General features: G+C 38.6%; 1 protein-coding gene across 1 annotated transcript in view; it reads left to right on the top strand.

The window, feature by feature from the left end:
- ABCA13 (ATP binding cassette subfamily A member 13) overlaps nt 1-26,629 on the top strand; it is a 459,896-nt gene that overhangs the window by 410,807 nt on the left and 22,460 nt on the right. The window contains 4 exon segments of the mRNA XM_069462020.1: nt 978-1,128; nt 7,235-7,369; nt 12,166-12,269; nt 21,824-21,916. Of these exon segments, the coding sequence (XP_069318121.1) occupies nt 978-1,128; nt 7,235-7,369; nt 12,166-12,269; nt 21,824-21,916 (483 nt within the window).

Below are 26,629 nucleotides of genomic sequence, written 5' to 3'. Positions count from 1 at the left end.
CCTATACATAGATTGGCCGAGAGTGGGTCCATTCAGTTGGCTAAGGGGTTGAGATTCTATTTTAGTTCACAAGTCATTGATTTATTTGTTGTTCACATGAATTGTTTGGGTTGGGAAATAATAAATATGATAGCCATTTATTGAGCACATGTCATTTGTGAAATACATGTTTTTCTTTAACACTCAAAGCTGTTGTGGATTTACCCCAGTTTACACCTGGGCCTCTGATTCTGCAGCCAAGATTGTTCTGCCAGACACATGGGTTCCTACTGAGGGGGAAGACAATTTTTCCCTGTACTTTCTTAGGTTCTCCAGGTAGGGCCCTGGATATGAAACTGATGAAGTACTTATTAATAAGAAAAACAAAACAGTTTAAATATGTATATGCCCAAGAATTTCACAAAAAAATAAAACTCAAAGAACAGTCCTGAAGATTGAGGCTTATCCACCATTTTGGGCCAAATAAAAGCAACAAGAAAAAAACGAAGTGGGTTTGGGGCTTCTGGACAGGGGAGGCAATTTATGGGAAGATGAGAGGAGGAGGTAAGCTGTGAATTAGGGTTGTGTTATTACACAGATGAGTGTCTAGGTGACCAGAGTGGTCGGAGAAGTAGCTCTGTCCTAAGTATAGAGACATCTTTACAAATAAAAATTTCCCTTATGAATATGAGTTTCCTTTTCAAAAGGAGAAATTTATATTCAATTTTTTAGGCATTTAGGGGGAAGCCAAGAGCTTTTCCTTTGTCTGATGGTTGTCAGCTGCTCATTGCTCAAAATAATCAGTTTGCCAAAGAGGCATATTTTGGGGTGATATATTCTGAAATCCTTCAGTTTTCATTAATTGAAACTATTCATGGGAAATGAATTAATTGCATTAGACAAACTGCAGTGGACTTCATAGTGATGAGTCAGTGCAAAAAATGGTCGATGCTTGTTTTGGAAGCTGCTGTTCTCAACCTCGCTGCTTCTCTGCGCAGAGGTGACGTGGACCTGTCTTCTGCCGGCGCGGCGGGCGTGCTCATTGGCTACTGTCCACAGCAGGATGCTCTGGACGAGCTTCTGACCGGTTGGGAACATCTTCATTATTACTGCAGCCTACGTGGGATTCCAAAGCAGCACATCCCTGAGGTAACCGTCCCTGGGGTTTTCCAGAAAAAGGGGCCCACTGAGGAATGCTTGGTGACCACCAAGGCAGCTCTCACCTATGAGAAACAACCATAGTGATAGATAAACCTAACCTGAAAAATACTTTTCAACGTGATTTTACTGAAAGGAAACATACTAAAATAGGTTTGCCTTATTTATATTATATATTAAAATGTATCAGTGTGAGAAAGTTGCGTGGTAGGAATTAAAGCATATAGATAACGTCATTTGTAACTTTGTATCTCTTGCTGTTTTTTTTCCCCCTCTCTAAATGCCTTTTACATTCACTGGACTATTAATTTGTATTCAGGAACAAATGTCATAAACTCAGTATCCCCAGAGCTTACAGAGGAATGGACACAGTAAGGGTGGAATTGTGGAATTCGGGGAATTGTTGGAAAGCATAACTTCCTTGTGAGTGGGCTGAGAATTCCTGCCAGAGAGTTCCTTACTGAGCGGCCTTAGGACAAGGAAGGAGTGGCAGAAACTGCAGGACCTCCACCCCCATCACTGTCTGTGAGAGGAGGGAGAGGCAGGTGAACAGAGAGAGAGCAAGAGACAGCTGCCACTTCTCCTGCTGCAAGCGGTGGCCAGCCAAGCAGAGCAGACAGCCTTGACTGGCAGCCCAGAGGGTGTCATGCCAGGAACCACCGGAATGGCAGTTGCTTAAGGCACATTTTTACCTTTCCTGCATCTCATTGTAGAGAGTCTGGGGTGCTAGCTGCTTCGATTTCTGGATTCTGAACAAAGAGTAGAAATAAGTGGCTTACATGGTGCATTTGCAATTAGATTTTCAAGATCTGGAACATCCTAGGACTCACAGGAGACGAAACTAATAGCCGTCACCTTCACTGGTCCGTGAACATTCATTCCCTGTGCTGTTTTTGTGATGCTTCAGTCTTCGTTTCTTAGTTATGCTCTGTAACTTTAAGTGAAATCAGAACAGAATCTCTCCACATCATTGTAGGGACTCTGGCCCCTTTATTCACCTCCCATCTTAATAGAGCAAAGATAACTGACCACCCCACGGGAGACCTGCTCATTGGAGTTAAACAGTTAATGAAATCTGGGACTAATTGTTGGCTCAGTCTTTAATAGATAGATGTTCAACCCTGTCAGCTCCCCCGTGTTAGTGTTTGATTAAGAGGCGGATGCTTGGCAAGTGCTGTAAGCTGGCCCCTTTGCTGTGCAGGGGAGACGTGCCTATGAAAACGCTCTCCTCAATATCATAGGCTGGGTGCTGCCTGTCATTCAAGGGCAATTGCCTCCTGATACTCGGCTGTGGTACAGCCTTGTTTTTCTGAACTGCTCTACCAAGAAAAGTTATTTTAATGGCTGCCAATTAGGAAGTGGCTTCATTTCTTTTATAAAACTGCAACTGATTTTGCAGACTGTATCGCTACTTGCTCTTGTTTCTAAGATGTCAGCACACTTTTCCATCTGTTCCCTAAGGAGTTAGCTCCTTTTCTGGCAAATTTCCTTCTCCTATAAATTTTGGGAATATTTAAACTGCAGAGCAGGCGTATCTATTTTGAGGTGCTTACCACAAGGTTACCAGAAGAGATTATTATAAAATAACAGAAAACAATTGTTTTAGCTAATTTTTCAGTATTCATTCTGTCAGGCACTGTTCTAAGTATTTTACAGCAACCGTAGCAAGTAGATGCTTATTCCCCATTTTACACATGGGGAAACTGAGGCACATAGAAATTAGGTAGTTTACCAGTTCATATGCCAGTATGTGGCAAGGTTTTGTTTTGAAACCAGATAAACAAGCTCCACAGTACATGTTCGTGATTCAGACACTGCTGACACTAAGCATATTCAGGTTGCTGATGGAATTCTGGGTGCCATTTATAGCTCAGTCTTATGGTTCATGCCCCTGCCATGGCTGAAGTGGACACTCTGGGGGGTTACCACGTGGTCCCTCCAACACGGAGTTCCTCCTACTGATTGGCCTTCCTTTTCTCCTCTGTGATTCTAGAGGAAGACCCTCCTGTGCTTGCTGGGAGGGTCCTTTCCACTCAGCTTCCCCTCCTCTTCTCCTCCCTCCCGCGCAGCCTTGAGCCCAGGCCTGGCACTGAGCTCCATCTGCACTGGAGACCCCAGCCGACCCGTGCTCCAGCTTGCTGGTCATTTCACCTACAGTCATGTCACTCACTCCCCCAACCCTCCAAAAGTTCAGTTAGGTGAGAAAAAGATGCTTCTTCATATGGCTTGAATTTAGGTTCTGCAGGGTGCATAAAGCATTTCAATTTTCCCCATCATTCACACTACACAATTTTGTACAGTGCACATATTTGAGCCTGAATTCAATTAACCTGCTGAAAAATTTTATATCACATCTTAACCAAATGAGGAGATGAGGTCTACATAATCTGGCATGCTAGGGAAAGCATGTAAGAGAAGGCCATCATAGTAGTGAATTTCAGTGTCATACCAAAACAACCAAACAACGCTTTTAAGTAGGATGAGAACTGGTGAATTCTGCATTTAATATTCCCTAGTAGAGCAGAGGTAGGGCCCTTTGCCGTCTTATTTTTGTTAATATTAATACCTGCAAATCCCTACCAGGGAAAACTCCTACTGTGTCTTGTTTCCTATCAGCTTCTCTATAGACATGACTTTCATCTTTAAGTTTTCTTCCATTCACATAACTTTGCTAGAAGGAGCTAGAAGTTCTAAGATAGGAAGAATGTGGCCAGGAGGTCATTATCACAGGGAGCATGAGAAAAAAAGGCATTTCTTTCTGAAATCCTTGGCTCCTTTCTCCTACTTGATTACTCATTTTGGTCTTTAATCTCACAGAAAATTTTGACGTGGCCATCCTGTGTGCTAGTGGAAAAACATTGGCTTTGGAATCCAGCAGATGCATGTGTGAATCTCTGGGCAATTTATTTTGGCTCCAGTAATATTTATAAAAGTCCTACTATGTGCCAAATATGATTAAGTACTAGTGATATTAAAAAAAAATGAATTCCAATCTCTTGTCTTAAGTGCTTCAAGAGCTTTATGGGAGAAAAATACCAAATTGCTTAGAGAGTCTGTTAACTTATGACACTTTGGGGTTTTGGCAGTAATTCAGCAGCATGATTGCAAAGCCATTGCGTTTCTCATTACTTTGATGGTGGTGCTGAGTGCAGAAAAGACTACAGTGAAATACTTCTTATTAGGTTACTTTCAGTTATTTTCTGACAAGATGGCATTCAGAAAGCATTGGATCAAACTGATAACAGTTGTTCCTATATATTCTGGAATCTTTCCTATGGTTAACCAACCCAGGATTTGCCAGCTGAAACATTTTAGCCTTTTGTGAAATTGGGAAAACCTGACATATGTTTCCTGATTTCATAAAAAATATGCAATAATAGTTTGGCAAATTTATTCAAAACTTCTCTTATCATTCTGGGGTATATTTCTACAGAACCAGGTGCTTATATTATTATTTTTTATATCATTTGTCTGTCAGCTTTCATTTATGTATTGATAATCTATGAATAAAATGAATGAGAGTAAAATAAAAATTTCTAAAACATACACATGCATACACACATATTTTCATTTTTTTCTGTAATTTTTTATGAATGCAAAAATAACAAAAAATATCATTTTCCTAATTTGGCATCTTTACCAGCTTCACTGCTATTAGTATAGCAGGTCCTTGAATAATGTCATTTAGTTCAACATAGTTTCATTATAACGATGATGAGAAAAATAAAATCGATTCCCCACCAGGGCTATCTGTGTGGAGTTTGCACTTTCTCCCCAGTTCTGCGTGGATTTTCTCTCGTTACTTCAGTTTCCTGACCATGACCCAAAGCCGTGCACGTTATTTCATTGGCGTGTTTGAATTGCCCGGGTTGAGTGAGTGTGGGCGTGTGTGTGAGTGCCCTGCGATGAGGTGGTGTGCTGTCCAGGGTGGGTTCCTGCCCTGTGCCCTGAGCTGCCAGGATAGGCTCTGGCCACCCATGACCCTGAACTGGAATAATTGGGCAAATAACTATCCTGTTTTTATTAATCTTTGTTCAATGTATGTATAATTCACATTTATTTCAATGTTTAACATTAAAAGTGTTTTGGTCTTTATTTAGAAGTTTGATGATGTTTTTGTGACCAGAAATATGCCCTAGGAACCTAAGTCTTGTTTATAACAACCAGCCTATGGTAAAATTGATTTCGTTAATACATCGATTTGCTTGAAGTTGCAGTTTCCAAGAATCTATTGACGATGTTAAGTAAGGAACTACTCTATTTGCTTTTTCCAAGAGACAAAGCTTCCTAAAAGTGCCTAATATGTTTTCAGGTTCCTTTTCTTTTATGTGGACATGTGGCTCCTCTTCCTTTGTCTCTCTTGTGACTCTTCATCAGGGACTGGTCTCACACTTCTTAGTATTTCCTCTCTTGGGGTAATTTGGATGAATGTACATACTACTTCTATCATATCCTTAACTCCTGCAATGCCAGGCATTGTATTGCTTTATTTACATGGCACTTCCATTAATATTTGTGTGTTTGCTTGTTTTGAATAAAAGTGTCTTGTTTAAATATTTTTTATTTATTTAAATGACATTTTATTCAATTCATGTTGATTGAAATAATTGAACTGAATGGAGCCAGGAAAAAGGATGATTCATACAAAACAATCTTGAAAAAAAAAGACTTTGCTATTTTAAGTAAGAACAAACTACTGGCCTTGATATGATTTTCTTCAGCAGATAGCTGGAATTTCAAGATGTCAGCTTCATGAATCTGCATTTCTTTGAATTATATTATTCGACCACAAAACAGTTCTTGAGCCTCTTAGTTCATTTTTAATTTATTTTGGGGCTGTATAAATAAAGTGATAGAAAAATTTCTTTGAAAGTTTGTGTTGGGAGGCCTAATTACTATCAATATTTTTAGAGGTCCTTAACACTTCGTCATCATCATTATTATAATCCTAATTTTTATGCACTTATCAAAAACAGTACATGCATTAGTTTAAAGCTATATTTGATTCAGTTATTTAGGACACACAATTATTAACTCATCTTCATAATGCTGTAAGTTTTTCCATCTTCTCCTAAATTTGAATTAAGGTCTGATCTTGGTCAGTTTGGCTGTATGATGCTCTCTTAAAAATGAACCTACATGAAAACCTCTGTGGTCACAAGAGTTAAATAAAACTGCAAAATTTTTAAATCATGCAGAGCTGGAAACAAAGAAGTTGCTTAACTTGGGCCCCAAGAGGAACCAAATCCAGCACAGGAGACAGAACTGGAAACAGAAAAAATATAGTGTGGTGCAAATTACATTGGGAAATGCTAAATAAAAATGTTCTATAGACACACAAAATACACAGAAGAGGTGACAATTATTTCTGCTGAGGAGAGATGTGGAAATAGGCGGGGCCTCCGAGCATGTGCGGAAAGCTGGCTGGTTGAAGGGTTGGGAAGAATAAAGGAGCGGTGAGCAACAGGCACCTGGGAGGAGTCAGAATTCCCATGGCCCAGACGGGGAGGTTTGGTGAAAGCAGTCACCGTCCGTGGGATTTGATAAAATGGTCTCCAGCAGGTGTGAATAGGAAACATTTCCCCATTCTCTCCCCACTGCTAGTTTATAAACCAAACTCTGAGTGTGCAAACTCTGACAGTGGCTCCTCAGTATCGATTTCTTTTCCTGTTTTAATATTGAAAATTCTCTCCTTTAATTGTTTGCTCCCTTGAAGTTTTGTCCCTTCTCTCTACTGGTTTCATTCCCAGTCAGTTCCTTCTCAGTCTTCTTTTTGGCTCACCCTCCTCTGCTCACCTTAAGGTGGATATTCACCGGGGTTCAGCCTGGAGCCTTCCTTTCTCCCCACCCTTCTCCCCTGAGCTCCTGACCCCAGCGTTCTGACCATCACTTGATGTCCCCAGGCACAGAGGAGACACCCACCTGCCCATTCTCAATTACTTCCTGTCTCGTGAAGGGCGATGTCCCAGGAGATGCACTTGCTGTTGTGTGAGGGGTGGGCAGGGGTAGTGGAGGACCGTGCAGGAGTCAGGGCTGAGCCCCCGTGTCTGGCGGGCACCCTGACGACTGGTGCTCATGGACACGTCCTCTCTTCCAGGTTGCCAGAGACCTGGTGAGGCGCTTACACCTCGAAGCCCACGCGGATAAGCCTGTGGCCACCTACAGTGGAGGAACCAAGCGGAAACTCTCCACAGCCCTGGCGCTGGTGGGGAAACCTGACATTCTTTTATTGGTGAGTAGTGGAAATATCAGTAATATGCCAGTGTCTTGGGATAGGATACACATTGTGTGTGTATTTTTAAACTTATTTTAACCTATCAGAGTTCTTTTTCAGGAAGTGACTTCAGAACTAACAATGCTGGTTCTATGAACTAATGAACTGTTTTGCCTAAGCCAACATTTCCCAAACAGAATGTAAAATATCATTGGAATTTTACAGAAATAAAACATTTATATTTTTGATAGATTCACTTATAATTGTCAAGTTAAAAATTCAATAAAATTTTAACGTTAAAACACTATATAAAAAGAATGTTAGAATTCACCCATAATCTGAAAACAAATTACGTTTTTCCTCTAGCATATTGCTTCCAAGTCTCTTTCTGTCTGCAGATATATGTTTACCATAGCAGTAGTGGCACCGACTGTGGTGAGTCCTGAGGACGGATGTTGGGGCTGAGGATGGATATGGAACGGAGGGTAGAGAGGGGATTCCAGCAAGAGGGTGGCTTTGAGACATGGTGGTCTGTAATGTATCTGGGAACTGCAGTTAACTCAGTTTGGCTGGATCACAGCATTGATTGGAGGTGACAGTTGTCAAGAAATAGAGCCAATTGTTTTGCATTTCAAAAATACCTATAACTGTGAGTAATGCCATTCAAATGATAAATAAAGGCTATTGTTCCATGCCATACATAGACCAGATTCTAATCACTAGAGTGTGCCCCAGGGCTTCACACTGGTGGAAAGCCTAAGAGGCATCAAAAAGTATGGGAAACAAAGCAGATTCTCTTTTTTGTCTGTGCTCATCAAATGAAAACAGCCTCTCAGTGGCGGAGCAAATGGGGATTCAGAAGGTCTGTGCCGGAAAATGGCTCCATAGTTTGCAGGTTGTCTCCTGGAGACTCATCTGAATATTCTTTTTACTTGCTGTAAGTTTGGTTTTTGGTATGTCCCAAATCATGGACTATTGCATATTCTGAAACCTGATAATAAAAACTACCATTTGCACAATTGTGCATTTTACAAACTACATTTTCCTTTCAAGATGAGTGAGGCAGGGGTGTGTGGAGGAGTTGGTAGACGTGGGTGTTCATTACCTTCTGCAGAATTTCCCCACGCCCGGCCTCTCACGGGGCGTCTCCTCAGTCGGATGAAGGGGCCTCTGCTCTGGACCCACGGCCCCAGCTCGCTGCAGACCCCACGTGTTCTTCTACGATACATCCTGGCTTTCAGCTCCCCTTGGATGCCCAGGACTGTGGCACGGTGGTCAAAGGGGACTCTGGACTCTGACTGACCAGGTTCAGATCCGGTCTCTGCACCTCCCCAGAATGCTGCGGTGCATGTTCTGCGCTTGCTGCCTCCTTGTCTGAAAGTGGCCCTGACGAGAGCGTCTGTCACGTGGAGCCACGGAAAGCAGTAAATAAATCCGTCCACATTAAGCACAGAGTCCTGTGCCTGCACATGGTAAACCACAATAACCACTAGTGACTGTGACAATGGTGACTGTTCAGAGCATCAGGCTAAAGAGACGCACTGCAGATCCTCTGAGGTTCACAGAGAGACTGGAAGTGGCTCTCAGAGCAGACATCAAGGCAGGAATCAGGAAAATGCAAAATTACACATCTAACTCTCATACTGAATAATGCATGATCACACTGTTTATTTACCTATTTTTATAACTAGTGCACATATATCACTTGATTTACAGAAAAGACCAGACATTTATTTTCCTGTTCTGTGCCTTCCCTTCCCCCACTGTTATTTCCCTTCTGTTTCTTTCCTTAGGGAAGCTTATGACCCTAAGCTCTTAAGAAATATGTGTTTAGTACTCCCTGACTGCGAAAAGCATGGAAATACATCATGTAGTTTGGCAAGAGTTCTCTCAAAAGTGGTTCAAATAAGAAATGCTTTGTTGTTTATTGAAGGAGAAAGCTTCAGGTTCCAAGAAATATCAATTTATTTGATGTTACTAAATAAATGAAGCCTTTTCCTGCTGTCATATGTCTTCCTAGGGGATATCATTCTGAAATTTTTTGGAGGTTGAAAATTCATTTTAAAAACATCAAGGGTGCCTTACCTAACCAGATCACAAAGGGGAACCAATCTGATACATCTCAATGTTTTTCCCCCCCCAGTTTTATCCAGGTATAACTGACAAATAAATATTATATAGATTTTTAAAATGCAATATGTTTTGATATAATATACATTGTGAAATGATTAGCACATGCTAATTAATGTTTGATAACCTCACATAATGTCCATTTTTTTTTCCTGTGTGTGGTGAGAACACTTAATATCTACCCTCTTTGGAAATTTCAAATATGTAATACAGCATTGTTAACTATAGTCCCTCTCTTAGTCTGTTGTGCTGCTATATAGCAGGATATCACTGACTGGGTAATTTATAAAGAGCACAAATTTATTCTCACCGTTTTGAAGTCTGGGAAGCCCAAGATCAGGACACTGGCAGGTTTAGGTGTCTGGTGAGGGTCCTGTCTCTGCTTCCAAGATGATGCCTTAAACTGTGTGTCCTCCAGAGGGGAGGAATGCTTTGTCCTTACAAGGCAGAAATTGGAAGGGCAAAAAGGGACAAATTCCGTTTGTCAGGCCCTCTTACAAGGGCACTTAATCTCATTCACAAGAGTGGATCCCTCATGACTCAATCATCTCCCAAAGGCCATACCTCTGAATACTGTTGAATTGGGGATTAAATTTCAACATGAATTTTGGAGAGGACAAAATAGCAGTCTCCATGCTGTATATTAGGTCTCCAGAACTTATTTATCCTGCATGACTGAAAGTTTGAACTCTTGACCAACATCTCCCCGTTTCCCCACGCCTGGCCCCTGGTAAATACCTTCCTACTCTGTTTCTATGAGTTTGACTTTTTAGATTTCACATATGAGATCAAAATGTATTTGTCTTTCCATGTCTGGTTTGTTGTTTTTCTTAGCATAATGTCCTCCAGGTTCATCCATATTGCTGAAAATGGCAGAATTTCCTTCTTTTTAAGAATGAATAATATTCTATTATATATTTATACATATATACATATGCACACACACATTTTCTTTATCCATTTATCTGTTGAGGGACACTTAGGTTGTTTCCATATCTTGGCTATTATAAATAATGCTGCAATGAACATGGGAGTGCAGACATCTTTTCCAGATCATGATTTTATTTCCTTTGAATATATACCCAGAAGTGGGATTGCCGGATCTTATGGTAGCATTTTTTAATTTTTAGAGGAGCTTCCATACTGTTTTCCATAATGGCTTCACATTCCAACAACAGTGTACAAGTGTTCCCTTTTCTCCACATCCTTACCAGCACTTATTTTCTGTCCTTTTGATAGTAGCCATTCTAACACGTACAAAGTGATATCTCATTGTGGTTTTGATTTGCATTTACCTGATGATTAATAATGGCACCTTTTCATATACCTGTTGGTGATTTGAGTGGCTTCTTTTAAGAAATATCTATTCAAGTCCTTTGCCCATTTTTAAGATTGGGTCGTTTGGGGTTTTGCTATTCAGTTGTATGAATTCTTTATATATTTTGGATGTAACTCCTATTGTATATATGGTTTGCAAATATTTTTTCCCATTCTGTGGTTTGCCTTTTTGGTGAATTTTTTCCTTTGCTGTGTAGAAACTTTGTTAGTTTCAAGTAGTCCCACTTGTTTATTTTTGCTTTTGTTTTCTGTGCTTTGAGTATCTTATCCAAGAAATCATTGCCAAGATGAATATCAAGGAATTTTACTCTGTTTTCTTCAAAAAGTTTTAAGGTTTCCCATCTTATATTTAAGTCTTTAATCCATTTTCAGTTGATTTTTTTTGTATGGTGTAAGATAAGGATACAATTATATTTTTTTTGCATGTGGATATCCAGTTTTCATAAAACTATTTTTTGAGGAGAGTACCTCTTTTCCATTTTATATTCTTAGTGCCTTTATCAAAGATTAGGTGAATATATGTGTGTGGGTTTATTTCTGGGCTCTCTATTCTTTTCCATTGGTCTATGTATCTGTTTTTATGCCAATATTATACTATTTTGATTACAATAGCTTAGAAATATAATTTGAAATCAGCAAGTAAGAGGCCTTCCAGCTATGTTTCTTTTGCTCAGTATTTCTTTAGCTATTTATGACCTCTTGTAGTTCTACACAAATTTCAGAATCTGATTTTTTCTATTTCTGTGAAAAATGCCAATAGAATTTTGATAAGGATTGCATTGAATCTATAGATTGCTTTAGGCAATATGGACATCTTAAAAGTACTAATTCTTCTAATCCATGTACACAAATGTCTTTCCATTTATTTGTGTCTTCAATTTCTTTAATCAATGTTTTATAGATTTCAGTGTACAGATCTTTCACCTCCTTGGTTAAAATTATTCCTAAGTATTTTTTTTTTTTGGATGCTGTTGTAAATGGGATTGTTTTAAATTTCTTTTCCAGACAATTCATCGTTAGTATATAGAAACACAACCTATATTTGTATGTTGACTTTGTATCCCATGAATTTATTTTTTAGTTGTAACATTTTTTGGTGGTAAGAAAGAAGTGGGCCTTGGGCAGCATCCTACATGGGTAGGTAAGCAGGCACTCACTCATTAAACTCTTACTTTCTCTCGTCGTACTGACTTTGTTGAAGTGAGTGAAACAAAGCCAATGGAAAAGTGCCTGTTAGATGCACAGCAGAGATTTTCTCTCAGTCAGGGTTTGGCCTCACATGTTGTTGTACATATTCTTATGTGTTTTTTCCAAATGCCCATTACTGTGGGTTGTCTTTTCTTCAGGATGAGCCAAGCTCTGGGATGGATCCCTGCTCTAAGCGGTACCTGTGGCAAACAATAGTGAAGGAGGTTCGAGAAGGCTGTGCTGCAGTGCTGACCTCACACAGGTGAGCCAAGCCGCTTCTTGTGGCCATTTTCTCAGCAAGATGGAGTAGCAATCAGAAGTTGAGTGCATTCAGGGCTAGGCACCATTCTACACACAGACATTCCTTCACCTTTACAACATTATAATGGTGGTATTGTTGTTAGTCCCCATTGTATAGATTGGAAGACTGAAGCAGAGAGAGATTAAGTAACATAAACAAAATTACATAGCAAGCAAGTAGCAAAGCTAGAATTGGAACCTAGTAGTTTGTGTCCAAAGGCCATACCTTTGCCTAGTGCATTGCTGCTGCTTAAGGGTGAGTGCTAGACTTCATCACTCAGGTCTTCCTAAACGATCTTTCAGATCCTTTCTACCCAAGGCTTCTTATCCAAGCAGGTAGAATTAGTTGAACTAAAAGCTTAACAGGTTACTGAATCTGGTCTAATTTTTCTTCTTCGTGGAATTAATTTTGTAATTAGGTTTCAAAACCATTGGCTTCTTTTTAAATTTACAATACACTGTAATAGACCACATAACCATACAAATATAGATTTCATAAAAATGTTTATGGAGGATGAGTAACAAGATTGGGCTAATAAAAATCCTGATGATGTAATGGAGATCAGGCTTTCAAGTTTAGACTTGTTCTTTCCCTATGCTTAAGTAAAATAGATGGTGAATATAATGTCAAAAACTTCCAAGGACCTGAGATTTCATTCTTTTTACAAGCTAACAAATTTAGCTTTTCATAGTTTCATGGTTGCTGACAGAGGACACAAGAGTTCTGGGTCAGAGATGAAAGACTTTATTACTCACAACAAAAGCAGCAGCCAGTGTGTCAGCAGGGTCTGATTGGTTCCCTGAGCCCCAGTTCCCATGGGAGTAACACAGGTGGGTGTAGATGGATTCCTTCACACACAGGAGAGGAGCCCCCAACCTAGTGAACCCTCCACTTTATAGAACTGATAAACAAGTCAGCTCTTGGTTTGGGAAGAGATGTCACATCTTCCTCCAAAGTTATTCACTGCAAACACAACTTTGAGAAATGGCTCAGGTAAAGTGTAGTCAGGGCCTTGCATTCTGGAAATTCATGGCAAGACTTGTAGGAATATGAAGGGCCCATGAAAGAGTGTCTCCCGACAGTTAGTAAATCATTAAGTCTGTGCTTGAGTTAGTAACCGACCCCTTGTTACTCGAAGTGAAATATAAAGTTGCCCTATCATGTGAAATGTGAGATCTCTTAGGGGATCTCAGGAGACTGCTGATGACTTACAGACATTTCTAATAATGTATTAGGGGCCACCTTGAAGATCCAAGCCCGTAAAGCCAACCTATTGTAAAGGAATCAGCCATTCATACACATCATACATTGCTTCATGTCCAAGTAGACTTTTCTTTTTAATTTTCTATCTCTGAGCTCTTTTTTTTTAACCTCTTATAGTCATTCACTGATAGGTTTGCCTATATTGCCCAACATTTCCAAATTTTCACTGCCAGACTAAACATTGATTTTTTTGAATAACTTTTTTGAAGTATAATTTGCCTGCCATATAATTTAACCACCCAAATGTAGAGTTCTATGATTTTTTACTAAAAGTGTAGACTTGTGCAAATGTCACCATAAGGGAGCTTTAGAACATTTCTATCATCCCCCAAATTTTCTCATGCCTGTTTTCAGTAAAGCCTCCATTCAAAACCCCTGTCCTAGGAAAACATTGATCTGCTTTCAGTCTGTATAAATTTTCTTTATATAGATATTTCGTGTTAATAGAATCATGCAATAAGAAGTTTTTGTGTCTGACTTCTTTCACTTATCATAATTTTTGAAGTCTGCCTATGCTGTAGCATATATCAGATCAGTAGTTTGCTCCTTTTCACTGCTGATCAGAATCCCATTATATGGCTAGACCACTTTTGTTTATCCTTTAACCAGCTGATGAACATTTAGATTGTTTCCAGTGTTTGACTGTTATGAATAACATTGTATGAACAGTCATATAAAATGTCTTTATAAGATATACGTTTTTATTTTTCTTGGGAAGATTCCTAGCAGTCTAATTGCTGGGGCTGTGTTTGTCACTTTAAGAAACTGCAGAGCTATTTTCCCACATGGCTTTATCATTTTATATTCCTGGCCATGATGAGGCTTCTAGTTACTCCACACCCTTGTCCGCACTGTCTTTTTGATTATAACCATCCTAGTAAAGTGGGACTTTAAGTCACATTTTCCTAATGACCAATGGTGTTGAGTCTTTTCATGTGCTTATTGGCTGTTTGTATTTATTCTTTAGTGAAATTTCTATTCAAATATTTCCATAATTTAAAAAAAATATTTTATATTTATTTTAGAAGTTTGGGTTCACAGCAATACCAAGAGAAAGTACAAAACCTTTCCATGTCCCCCGTAACCCCTACGCATGCATACATATCCTCCCCCATTATCAATGTCCTTTACCAGAGTGGTAAATTTATTAAACTTACACACTTGACACATCATTACTACCTAAAATACATAGTTGACTTTATTAGAATTTACTCTTGGTGTTGGACATTTTATGGATTTGGACAAATATATTATAAGTATCCATCATTATATATAATCATACAGAATAGTTTTACTGCCCTAAAAATTCTGTGTTCCACCTAACTATCCCTCCCTCCCATCTCACCCCTAGCAAAAACTTTTCTTTTTACTGTTTCCATAGTTTTACTTTTTCTAAAATGCTATATAATTGGAATCATATACTATGTAACCCTTTAAGATTGGCTTCTTTTCACTTGGTTTCCTCCATGTCTTCTTATGACTTAATAGCTTATTTATTTTTAGTAATGAATAATAATCCATTATCTGGAGGTACCACAGTTTATTTATTCACTTACCTACTGAGGAACATCTTGGTTGCTTCCAAGTTTTGAAAATTTTGAATAAAACTGTTTAAATATTCATGTGCACATTTTTGTATGGACACTTTTTCAGCTCCTTTAGGTAAATACCAAGGAGTGTGATTGCTGGATTGGATGGTAAGAGTATGTTGAGTTTTGTAAGCATCCCCCATTTTTTAATTGTGTGTTTTTATCTACTTATTTTTGAATTGTAAGAGTTCTTTTTATATAATGAATATTCTTATATTCTGGATACAAGTCCCTTGTTGAATATATGGTTTGCAAATATTTTCTTTCATTCTATGACCATCTTTCCATTTTATTAATGGTGTCTTTAGAAATGCAAACATTTTAAATTTTGATTAGGTATAATTTGTTATTTTTTAATATGGTTTGTGCTTTTGGTGTCACATATAAGAACTCAATTCAAATCAAGTCATAAGGATTTTTCCTGTTTTCTTTTAAAAATTTTGGAATTTTAGCTCTTATATTTAAGTCTTTTACCCATTTTGAGCTAAATTTTGTGTATAATATGAGAAAATGGTCTAAATTCACTTTTATACATGTTGATATCCAGTTGTTTCAGCATTATTTCTGGAAAAAAGTTCTTTCCTTATTGAGTTGTCATGATACTGTTTTCAAAATCAGTTGAACATAATTGTATGGATTTATTTCTAGAGTCTCAATTATTATTCATTGATATATGTATCTATCCTCTCACCAATATAGTATTGTCTTGATTATGGTTATATATGCAGATTTCATAAGTCATATGGTCTCTACTGCAACCATTCAACTCTGCTGTTGTAGTGTGAAAGCTACCATAGGCATTAGGTAAATGAGTAAGTATGGTTATATTCCAACAAAACTTTATTTACACCCCCCCACCCCCCACAAAAAGGGTGATAGACTGGATCTGGCCAATGGGCTTTAGTTTTCTATTCCTTCCTTAGCATGTGCTTCAACCTAGAGAATTGTCCATGTGTGCTAGAAAGGAGTATGTGTTCTGTACTAGTTGGGCAGAACATTGTGTATATGGCAAGTTAGGTTGAGAGTGTTAAGTATTCTATATTCTTGTAGATTTTTGCCTGGATGTTCTATCAATTATTGAAAATAAGACATTGAAATCTTCAAATATTACTGTTAAATTTTCTTTTCCTCATTTAAATTGTGCAGTTTTTGTTCCATGTATTTTGAGTCTGTGTAGCTAGATGAATATGCATTATTTGTTATCCTCCTCATATTTTGACCTCCTTATCATCATGAAATGTCCCTCTTTGTCACTAGTAGTATGTTTTGTCTTAAAGTCTATTTTGTCTGATTATATAACCACTGCCTCTGTCTTTTTCTTAGTGTTTGTATGGTATATATTTTTTATATCCCTTTACTTTCAAACAGTTTGTATCTTTCAATAGAAGGAATGTTTCCTGTAGATGACATGTAGTTGGGTCTTGATTTTTTAAAATCCAGTCTGACAATCTCTGCCTTTTAATGAGGTGTTTAGACTATTCTACATTTAATATAATTATTACTAGTGCTGAAGTTATACTGACTATTTTGCTATTTGTTTTTGATATGTCTCTTGTGTTTTTTTTCTATTTTTGTTTCTATTTGACAGCCTTTCATATTTTGAATAAATAATTTAAAAGGTTCTGTTTTTGCTATTTTAGCTATACAATTTTTGAGATATTTTCTTAGTGGTTGGTCTAGGGATTACAGTATGCATCTTAATTTATCAAATTAATGATAATTTTAGTATTGTAACTTTGCCCTAATATGGCTCCATTTCCTCTCTCCTTTTTGGTACTATTATTACCATAGTAATTCAATACATGTTATGATCACTTTGTACAATCTTAAATCTTTAGAAGAAGATAAGAAAATATATGAGAAAAATATATTTGCAGAGTATTATATTAATGGAATCACACATATAATTGCCATTTCTGATGTTTATTTGTTCATGTGAAAAATTAGAGAAAATTTTGGTCATTATTTACTCAAATATGTTTTTTAGCTTGTTCTGTATCTCTCCTCTTTTTGACTCTTTCATTACATGTATGTTGAAACTCTGATGTTAGTGCACAAATTTCTGAATTCATGCTTATTTCTCTTCAACCTTGTTTTTCTCTATTTTAGTATTGGATATTCTTTGTTGATTTATGTTCGGGTTTGCTGACTCTTCCACCTTAAATCTGATGGTGACCCAGCTAATGAATTTTCATTTCATTTATTGTACTTTTTACTGAAAGATTTCTTTCTTTGCTTTATAACTTTCATATTCTTCTTCAGAGTCTATGCTGATTTTTGTTTTCATATTTTCCCTTAATTCTTTAAAGATACTTTCCTTTAATTCTTTAAGCATATTATAAATATATTCTTTGAACATATTTATGATAGAGGCATTGAATTTTTTCTGCTAAATCTAACATTGAGAAACAATTAGAAACAATTTATATTGACTGCTTTTTATCCTTGATGATGGATCACACTTTCCTTTTTCTTTTCAGGTCTTATAATTTTTTAGTGAAAACTGGACATATTAGATAATTGTTCCTCTTTTTTTTAATGTTTATTTGTTCATTTTCTGTTTGCCTGGAATAAATCCATGAAAAGTCTTTCCCTTGCTATGAGTGGGTACTGATGAATCTACTCAGTTTGTTTTTAAAAATTTGTTTCCATATTTTTAAGCCTGGCTGCATAGACGTTGCCCCTGTTTTTACATAGGCTAGTTGGCAGCCAGCGACTGGGCAGAGGTTATGCTCAATCACTTCAGGGCAACAAGATTTTTGTCTTCTGATGGACCTGTGTGTGGATAGTGGAGAATGTTCAAAGTTCAGGCCATTTTCAGGTTGTCCCAGTTTTATTGGGGGCTCTATATGTCTCTCTTATATGCATGTGGATAGCCTCTGGGCTGACAAGGAATGCATTTGTTTGCTGTCATGAGGACATGTCATGAGGACATCAGTCTGCATGTTTGGGTAAAGTGGTGTCACAATAAAAATTACTTTTATTTCTCATATAATATATAATTATTGCAGACTGTTCTCAGAAAGACCACATATCACTGCAATTTCTCTTTTATATCTTACTATTCATTTGGTTTCACCTTACTAGTATATATTCATTTCCATCAATGTTTGCATATTCATGCAATACAAAGATTTAGATTGCTCACTGTTAATGAAGAGTAGGGCAGCTGATGATTGATTCTGTGATTCTAAAATGGCAGCATTTAGTTGATAAGAAGTCTCTAAATTGGACAGTATCCTCTTAACTTTGAGTTCGAATCTCATTGCTTCTTCTGTTCCTTACCCCAGAGGATCTCCATAAAGTACAGGGCAGGAAGCTGAGGGTGAGAACCTGTATACCACTTTACTTACTGAGAGGAATTTAAATCAGTCCTGACAAGAATGATTAACACTGCTCCTTCCTCACGCATCAAACACTGATACATGAATCCTGACATAAGTCCTTGAATGTCTGCATCACCTAGCCATATTTATGTACTAATCAGATTAACTGCCAATAAAGGAAATTTGGCCTTCATTTTTTGAGTAAATGGCCAGTGACTGCTTTCATTGTATAATTTCTGGCTTTCTATATTTTTCTTGATGTGGAAGAGCATCATAATATCTGTCTCTGCCCTTTAGGCTGAGATTTTGTGGTTTCCCACATGTTTGGAGCATATTTGTTGAATAGCTGTTAACAATTCAGTTGAAACTACCAAGTCATTTATTCTGAGGCCTTAAATCGTATGAATTGGTTGTTATTTGGACTTGCACTTGTCTGAACTAATGTTTAAGGAAGTAATATAGAGGTGACTTTGTAGTCTCCCTCTTTAATTAGAGTACCTACCATGCACTCATGAAAATGATAAGACTTTTAAATTGAAATTAAAGAAACATAGAGAAAGGTATGTTTTCACAGAAAAATACATAAAGCATCTTTGGAATGTTTATAGCATGTATTCCTGAGTCTTCATGTTAAGCTACAAAGGAAACTCAACTTACAGTGGCTCAGACAAGACATATTTTTCTCTCACTTAACAATTCGTCTTTCTGGGCTCTGCTCCATCAGGCTGACCAAGGCCTCAGGTTCTTTCCACCAGCCATCATCACCGTTGTCATGGCTGACGCTGACTCATCAGCACTGTGTCTACACCCCAGCTCAAGGAACATGGAAAAAAACAAAATCTGGGTCAAGGGGCTTGCTGTATTTCAACATGACCCAGAAATTTTACATTCTATTGGCCTGAACTTGCTGCATGCCCACATCTACCTGCAAAGAAGGCTGAGAAATACAATCTTGGTCTGAACATACATGAACCCCACTAGTAGAATGCTTTGTGACTGTTCTCCAATAAAATAAGACATGCTTCCTGTACAGAATTTGAATAATACAAAATTATAAAAGACGGAAAGAAAATATACCATTAATTTCACTTTTCAGTTGATAGGCCTACTTTTTTGTGTGTTTTTTTTTTTCTTCCTGAGAAATTCTTTTTACATACCTGTACAATTCTCCTAATATGCACTGTGATTTTATCATTGCTATATCGTGACCTTTGTCCCATGCACTTAATTGACTTTAGAGGACCTCATTTTAATGGCTGACTACCACATGCATGCGTTCTCATTTATATTATATTATCCTACTGTGAAACATTTATGTTTACCTGTTTTCAGATGTTTGCTGTTATAAATAAGTTCTTATATATATTCATATTTGCTATGTTTCCTAGAGTAAGTTCCTAAAATAGTAATTAATGCCAAATTGGTTTTGAAAAAATGACACCAATTTTTACTCTCAGTAACAATATATGAGATGACTTATTTAGAATTACTAAGAAAATGTCTTTACCTCTCTGGGTATTTTTTTCATCTGAGAACTCATTTTTATAGAAATGAGGATGGGGAAAAAAAGCACATTTTTCTCTGCAATATACAAAAGCATACATGAGGGATGCCTTTCTGGTGAGAAAATAGTTTTAAAATCAACTGATTTAATGTTTGTACTTTGTTGATATGTTTATTAACCATGAACAGTTCTTTTAATAGTCTCTGCATGTTATTTGCCCTTTTTCTTTATTCAATTTATGTTGTTTTGTTTTTAAATTAATATGTATGAGTTATTTATAGTAAGTACATCAACCCCTACACGTGTTTTTTGCAAATTTTTAAAATGTTAGTTAGCTGTGTTTTGACACACTTCTTAGAAGTGTGTAGTTTTGCCTTGTCAAGTGTATCAAATGTCCCCTTCATAGTTCCTTCATTGCTATTATGCTTAGAAAGTATGTTCCCATCCTCAAATCACTTGTATATTTAAGCTATTAATGTCTCATTCGGGGCTTTCTTATCTTGTTCTAATGCCATCTGCCTTGTAATTCTTTCATGTATTACCTAAATTTAATTATTTTTGCTGTATAATACATATTAATGTTTTCTGGAGTAAGTCTTCTCTCATGACTCCTCTTTCAATATTTTTCTTTCTCTCACTAAGTTATTTTAAAGATATACCTTGGCCGGGCGCGGTGGCTCACGCCTGTAATCCTAGCTCTCTGGGAGGCCGAGGTGGGCGGATCGTTTGAGCTCAGGAGTTCGAGACCAGCCTGAGCAAGAGCGAGACCCCATCTCTACTAAAAATAGAAAGAAATTATATGGACAGCTAAAAATATATATAGAAAAAATTAGCCGGGCATGGTGGCGCATGCCTGTAGTCCCAGCTACTCGGGAGGCTGAGACAGGAGGATCGCTTGAGCCCAGGAGTTTGAGGTTGCTGTGAGCTAGGCTGACGCCATGGCACTCACTCTAGCCTGGGCAACAGAGTGAGACTCTGTCTCAAAAAAAAAAAAAAATAAAAAAAAAAATAAAGATATACCTTATAATTATTTCAAGTTTTTCTCCTGGGCATGATAAATTTAAACTTAAAATTTTTATTGGTATTATACTATATCCATGTTACAATTTATATTTTATATAATTATACTACAATTGTACATTACAAATCTTTGCAACATTATATTTTGAATTGAAATAATATTAAATTATATTATAATTTAAATTGTAATTATACATTAAAATGTTTATAGTATCATATTTTATATTGTATACTATATTAAAATATAAGCCATATTTATATTTTATATATAATTAATTTACTTATATTTTATAATTACACTAACAATATCTTATTTTACATTTACCCTAACATTATATTAATATTATTTTGTATTTCAATAGTTTTATAACAATTTTCCTACTTCAAAAAAATCCATTTTTTTCTTTTTTTCCATACTGCCTTACATTGAGTCAACATTTCATTTGTGCCCTTTAGTAAAGCTTTCTTGTTTCTTTTTAAAAAATGTTCACATTATTTTGTTAAGATCATTCCTATTTATTTTGTAGTTTTGTACAATAGTATTGCTAAACAAGTCTCTCCCATATATTTTATAAATGGTCCTCCTGATACATGGAACAGCTAATTCTTTTGCTAACTGTGTAATTGTCTACCTAAATAAAATCCGATCAATTTGAAAAGATTTTAGTTTGTTTTACCTGAGATACCTATGTAAAAAATTAAATAATTTTCCCTATTGGCATTTTTGCCCATTTTTTATTTTGAAAAGTTGGATTCAAGCCTCACATCTTCAGGATATGGCTCATTTATATATTTCTTTTTCTTTCCTCCCAGCATGGAAGAGTGTGAGGCTCTTTGCACGAGACTGGCCATAATGGTCAATGGCAGCTTTAAGTGTCTTGGTTCTCCTCAGCACATTAAAAATAGGTATGTTGAATTTCTCTTTTTGCTTAAATATTTGCTATAAAATCAGCAGCATGATGCATTGTCCTGACTGGAGATGCCTTAGAGCCAGTGTGGTCCAATTATCTCCTGGCATAAACTAGGAGGTGAAGGCCCTGCCATGCTAGGGGGGTTGTTTAAAATACCGTGGGGGGTGAGACAAAGACGCGGCCACTCCCAGACAGAGTCCAGGGTTTCCCCTACAACGTTTTGCTTTTTCCTCCCAGGAGGACATTGTACCTCATTGGAGGAACATCGGTAGGGGAGAGAATATGATTGCAGAGTTAAGAGGAAGACAGGACAAGAAATGTCCTCATTATACACAAAATGCCTTATAAAAAGGTTGTACTTTCATGTCCCTCATCCGCAGTGAATCAGAGTTCCTGTTTTGCCCCAGCAGACACTGTACTTTTAAAAAGATCTCTATCAATTTAAAAGGGCAAAAGAGAGTTGTGGGTGCTTTTCATTGGACTAATGAAAGACTAGAAATTTGTTTTTTCTCGTGCTCATTAATCCCATAGACTTCTTCCTGGTTATCTCTTTGTGTCTTTTTTCCGTTTACTTTTTGGAATCTTAATTTTTTTTTTTATCAATTTCTATGAATACTTTTATGTCTTAGTTTAACTTTTTTTTACTTAAGAGTTGCCTAAGTGATTTTCTGATTTCTTTTTAATTTGTTGTTTAACCCGCTACTTTTTATATAGAGTAATTTATTAATTTATATTAATAAATCTCTTTTCATTTTCATTTATTCAAGGCTTTTAAGGTTAGAATCCTCAAGCAGAAGTTTGGTAAATTGTCTCATATATAGTTTAGATATTCTTATTTTATGAAGAAAATAGCTAATGCTCTGAATTGACGTCACATACTAGGAGGCGAACATCAGTTTCCCAGTCAATGCCCGGCCCTGGGCGCTGCTGGAGTCCAGACCTGTCATCCTCACTGTTGCTCGCTGCGTGGGGTCAATTGCTTGTCAAATGCACCTGCTGAAAACTAGTCTCAGTATACACTCTGCTCACCTTTAATAAGTATCATCAAAAGAAAAATAATATTTCATGCTCTCTAACCTTTATGAATGCCTACACCAAGTCTTATAGCCCATCCCTGATTGCTGGGAGATTTATGTGGGATTTGTGTTTACTGAAGTTGGCACAGAGGCCAGTGGGATGAAGCATGTGAGAGAGCTTCCCTGCAGCCGGTTCCGGTCCACACGTGGACAGTCTGCCCACCTCTGAGTTCGGCTCTGACACTGTGATATGTGGGCCAGGATGGATTGTTAGTGGATGGGAACTATAGAACTATATTAAGCAATAAAAAGCTCGTGAGTACTTCACTGAAACATTGAACTTAATACAAATTTTAAAATAATTTGTAAAGTTTGTATTCTTCTACAACAAATAATCCCATAAGTAAACATATGACTATGTATGTTTCTATAATATTGAGATAAAGAAGAAAAGATCAGTCTTGAAATAGGTGGTGACATCAATTAGAGTTTCCATAATCTTGGGCGTCTACACACCAGTGCCCGTTTCCATCCCTGTGACATGGTGGCATTGACATGGGTGAGAGGACCTGCAGCAGGGCCCCCTTGTCCTCTTCTCCTGCCCTTTCTTTCCCTGGGCGTGCACCCTGTGCCCATGGTCCTTAAGCTCTTGTCCTTAGGGCATCAGAGCACATGGAAAATGGACTTTCGCCTCAGACATTTTTGTCCTACACGCACTTGTGACCACCTTGGTACAAGGGCAGAAAGGAGATTACCTTCCGGGTGTCCTGATGACGTTGCCATAGGATGTGACCTGGAGTGGTGACTCTGGATGTTCAGTGTGGACTGATTTTGAGGGGAGGGCCCTGCGTGCCCGGGCACCTGCTGAGCTCCTGAAGACGGTGACACTGGAGCATAGCTTGGCCCTGGTCTCTCCAGTGTGCCCATGGCACAGTCTCTCTGCTCCTGTCTCCTCAGCTGTCATTGGGGTCCTTGTGGGCACTAAACAAGGTGATAGCACTTAGGAGACGATCTGGCACAGGCCACAATTTAATGTTTGCTGCCATTATTATCACATGTGATCTGAACAGAAACAACTTCTCCCCCCAGTGGACCTCACTGGCACTTCGCAGGGGCAGGGAGAGCAGGGAGGGAGCAGGTCGGGGAGGAGGCTGGCAGTGAGGAGGCTTGAGCAGTGGTCCTTGTGAGAGAAGGAAAGCCAGAGCAGAACCGTGGAAGTGCATGTTAACAAGCCACGAGCTTGAATGAGAGTGTGCTGAGGGCACTGGCCACTGTGGGTGGCACTGTCTGTCCTTATCACCCTCTGGTAGTGGTTTAGTCCATCAATCCCCTGCACACGGTGCCCACTATGTTGTGATTCTGTTCCCTCCTGCTGTGCTCATTTCACTTGCTTTGCTGGGCCCTAAGTGCAGCCCGGGTACTCCACCATCCTCCGAAGACACTAAATCCCATTCCAGTGCTCCTGGCTGCGTGTGACATCCCGGCACCCTGCCGCAAGTCCACACCGGCGTCCTCCCCAGCCCACTGTTTTAAAAGTACCGCATTCATAGGAAATTTGAGATACTGTAAGGCTGAAAGATCAGGAAGCGGCTGTCATTAATAAGACAGTTCATAAGAGTCCCCAAGAGTAGGGGCAGGACACACAGGGCCGCATGGGGAAGCGGCGGGTGTTGGTCTGGAGGCGGAGGGGAACAGGAGGAAACATGAGCAGGAACCTTTACTGTGGTTCCCATGGGAAGGAACAGGTGAGGCGGGGCAAGGGGGCCAGGGTGGGCTAGTTCGAATAATTTCAGGGCTCTGAGGCTTGTCCCTAGTTGTCTGGTACCTGTGTGGGCTGATGAGGGCAGGTAGATAGTGGCCCTGAGTGTCAGCACCCCATAGAGAGGTGCTTGGTATGCGGGCTCTGGGCTGACTGATTTGTATTTGAACAAGGCATTTGTGGGCAACTTGTTTACAAACTTTAGGAGCTGGCTTGCCCTGGAAGGGGCAGTCTCACCAGAATCAGCAAGGCTCCATATTTTCAAAGCATCAGATTACAGAAATAAAAGATATGATGAATATCTTTTATTAGGTTATATCTTTTATCAGGACTCACTGAGGCTCAGCAGGGCCATGGGTGTGGGGCCATCCTGTTCCCCTCATGTCCCCCTGCCTGGAGGAAGCCAGACGTGCCCACTTTGCAGAGGAAGGCAGGGACCTGGCCTCGCTGAGGGTCCTGAAGTCCCCCTCCTCTTCCTTGAGGTAGAGTTTTGTTCTTTCTGGCAATCTTTCTAATAGTGGAAATTATCTTCAGTGTAATTTTCTACATCATGAATTTCTAAACGCTTTGAGGTTTTGGAGTTGTTGTATTAAAAAATAAGTTCTGGGACCTCTGATCTGCAAATAACCGAGAGCTCTGTGTGACCAGATTGTACCAGTCCTCCATGGTGAAGGGCTTCTGGGAAAAGTTAACGCAGTAGGTAACTACCTGGTTTGGGTGTGTCCACTGAAATCAAGTTGTTATTTTCACTCTGACGTTGTTTTTTACCCAAGTTATAATTTAGAAAAAAATCAGTCAATATTAGAGCTTTTGCTGGCAAAAAGTTTGCTTCTGACATTTAATATTTTAATAATGTTTTACCAAACATTTATTGAGGCCCAGCAAGGTGATACAGAGGTGGTCCTATGAAATAGGAGCATGTCAGGAAATGAGCTTCAGGGTGGGCAGAGGGTGATGTACATGGGGCATTGTTTTCCCACAGGTGGGCCCTCTGGGCCCTGCAGTGACCTCATTTTGCAGGAGCTCCAGGAGGGTTCATGTGGGAAGAATGTCCTGCTCCAGTATGGGATTTCAGAAGTCGTATCTGGGAGCCAAAGACCTAACAGGAACTGAGGACTCTGCAGGTCACTGTCACTCAGATGTTCTTCCGTGCTCTTCTGAAGACATTCCTCCATCCTACCCTGGGGTCTTTTCTCACGTGCACACCTTGCTTGGAACACCTGCCCTCCACTGACTGCACATCCAGGCCATTCTTCCATTTTTCTTGAGATGGCTCTGGCCTCTCCAATGCTTGGCATTTTCGTCCTTTTGCTCATGTTTCTCTTCATAGGGATAACCTTTTTCTCTTCTTTAGCATCAACTTGCATCCTGCCTGCTAAAAGATCTGTTTGTACAGTGTTTAATTTCCACGGGACTTCCTTGCTCCAATTTGATGTTATACTCCTGGAGAGCACGGACTTGGTCTTTTATCAGTCCCAGCATTGCCATGTGCTCATGCATCCACATGATTTCAGACATAAAATTTGAGGGCAATCACACCAGTCCTGGAGGCCTTGGCCTGCAGAAACTCAGGAGAACCACACCAAACAGGACATATACTATTGACTAAATTAATGTTCTACATTATTCTCAAGTTCTAGATCTTCTTGTTAAAGTTTCTCTAAGTATATTTTGTGACACCCCTAAGAAATCCCAGAAAATTCCCTTCTCCCCTTTTGGTCTCTGGCAAAGGAACAGTGACATCTTATGAAATCTGTAGCACATGTCTATAACCTGCAACCCCAGATCATCTCTCAGCCGTGGTGTGGCCCCTTCTCTTGCATCTCTATTTTCCCTTCTTCCTGCTTCCCTGGTCTACGAATCCCCTCTTCCCTAATTGTTCTAGTCCTGATCTCTTTTCTGGTTGCCATTTAGTAAACATATATTCTCTTCC

Source organism: Eulemur rufifrons, chromosome 29, assembly GCF_041146395.1.
Source record: "Eulemur rufifrons isolate Redbay chromosome 29, OSU_ERuf_1, whole genome shotgun sequence".
Classification (NCBI taxonomy): domain Eukaryota; kingdom Metazoa; phylum Chordata; class Mammalia; order Primates; family Lemuridae; genus Eulemur; species Eulemur rufifrons.
This window is presented reverse-complemented; position numbering and strand designations above follow the sequence as displayed.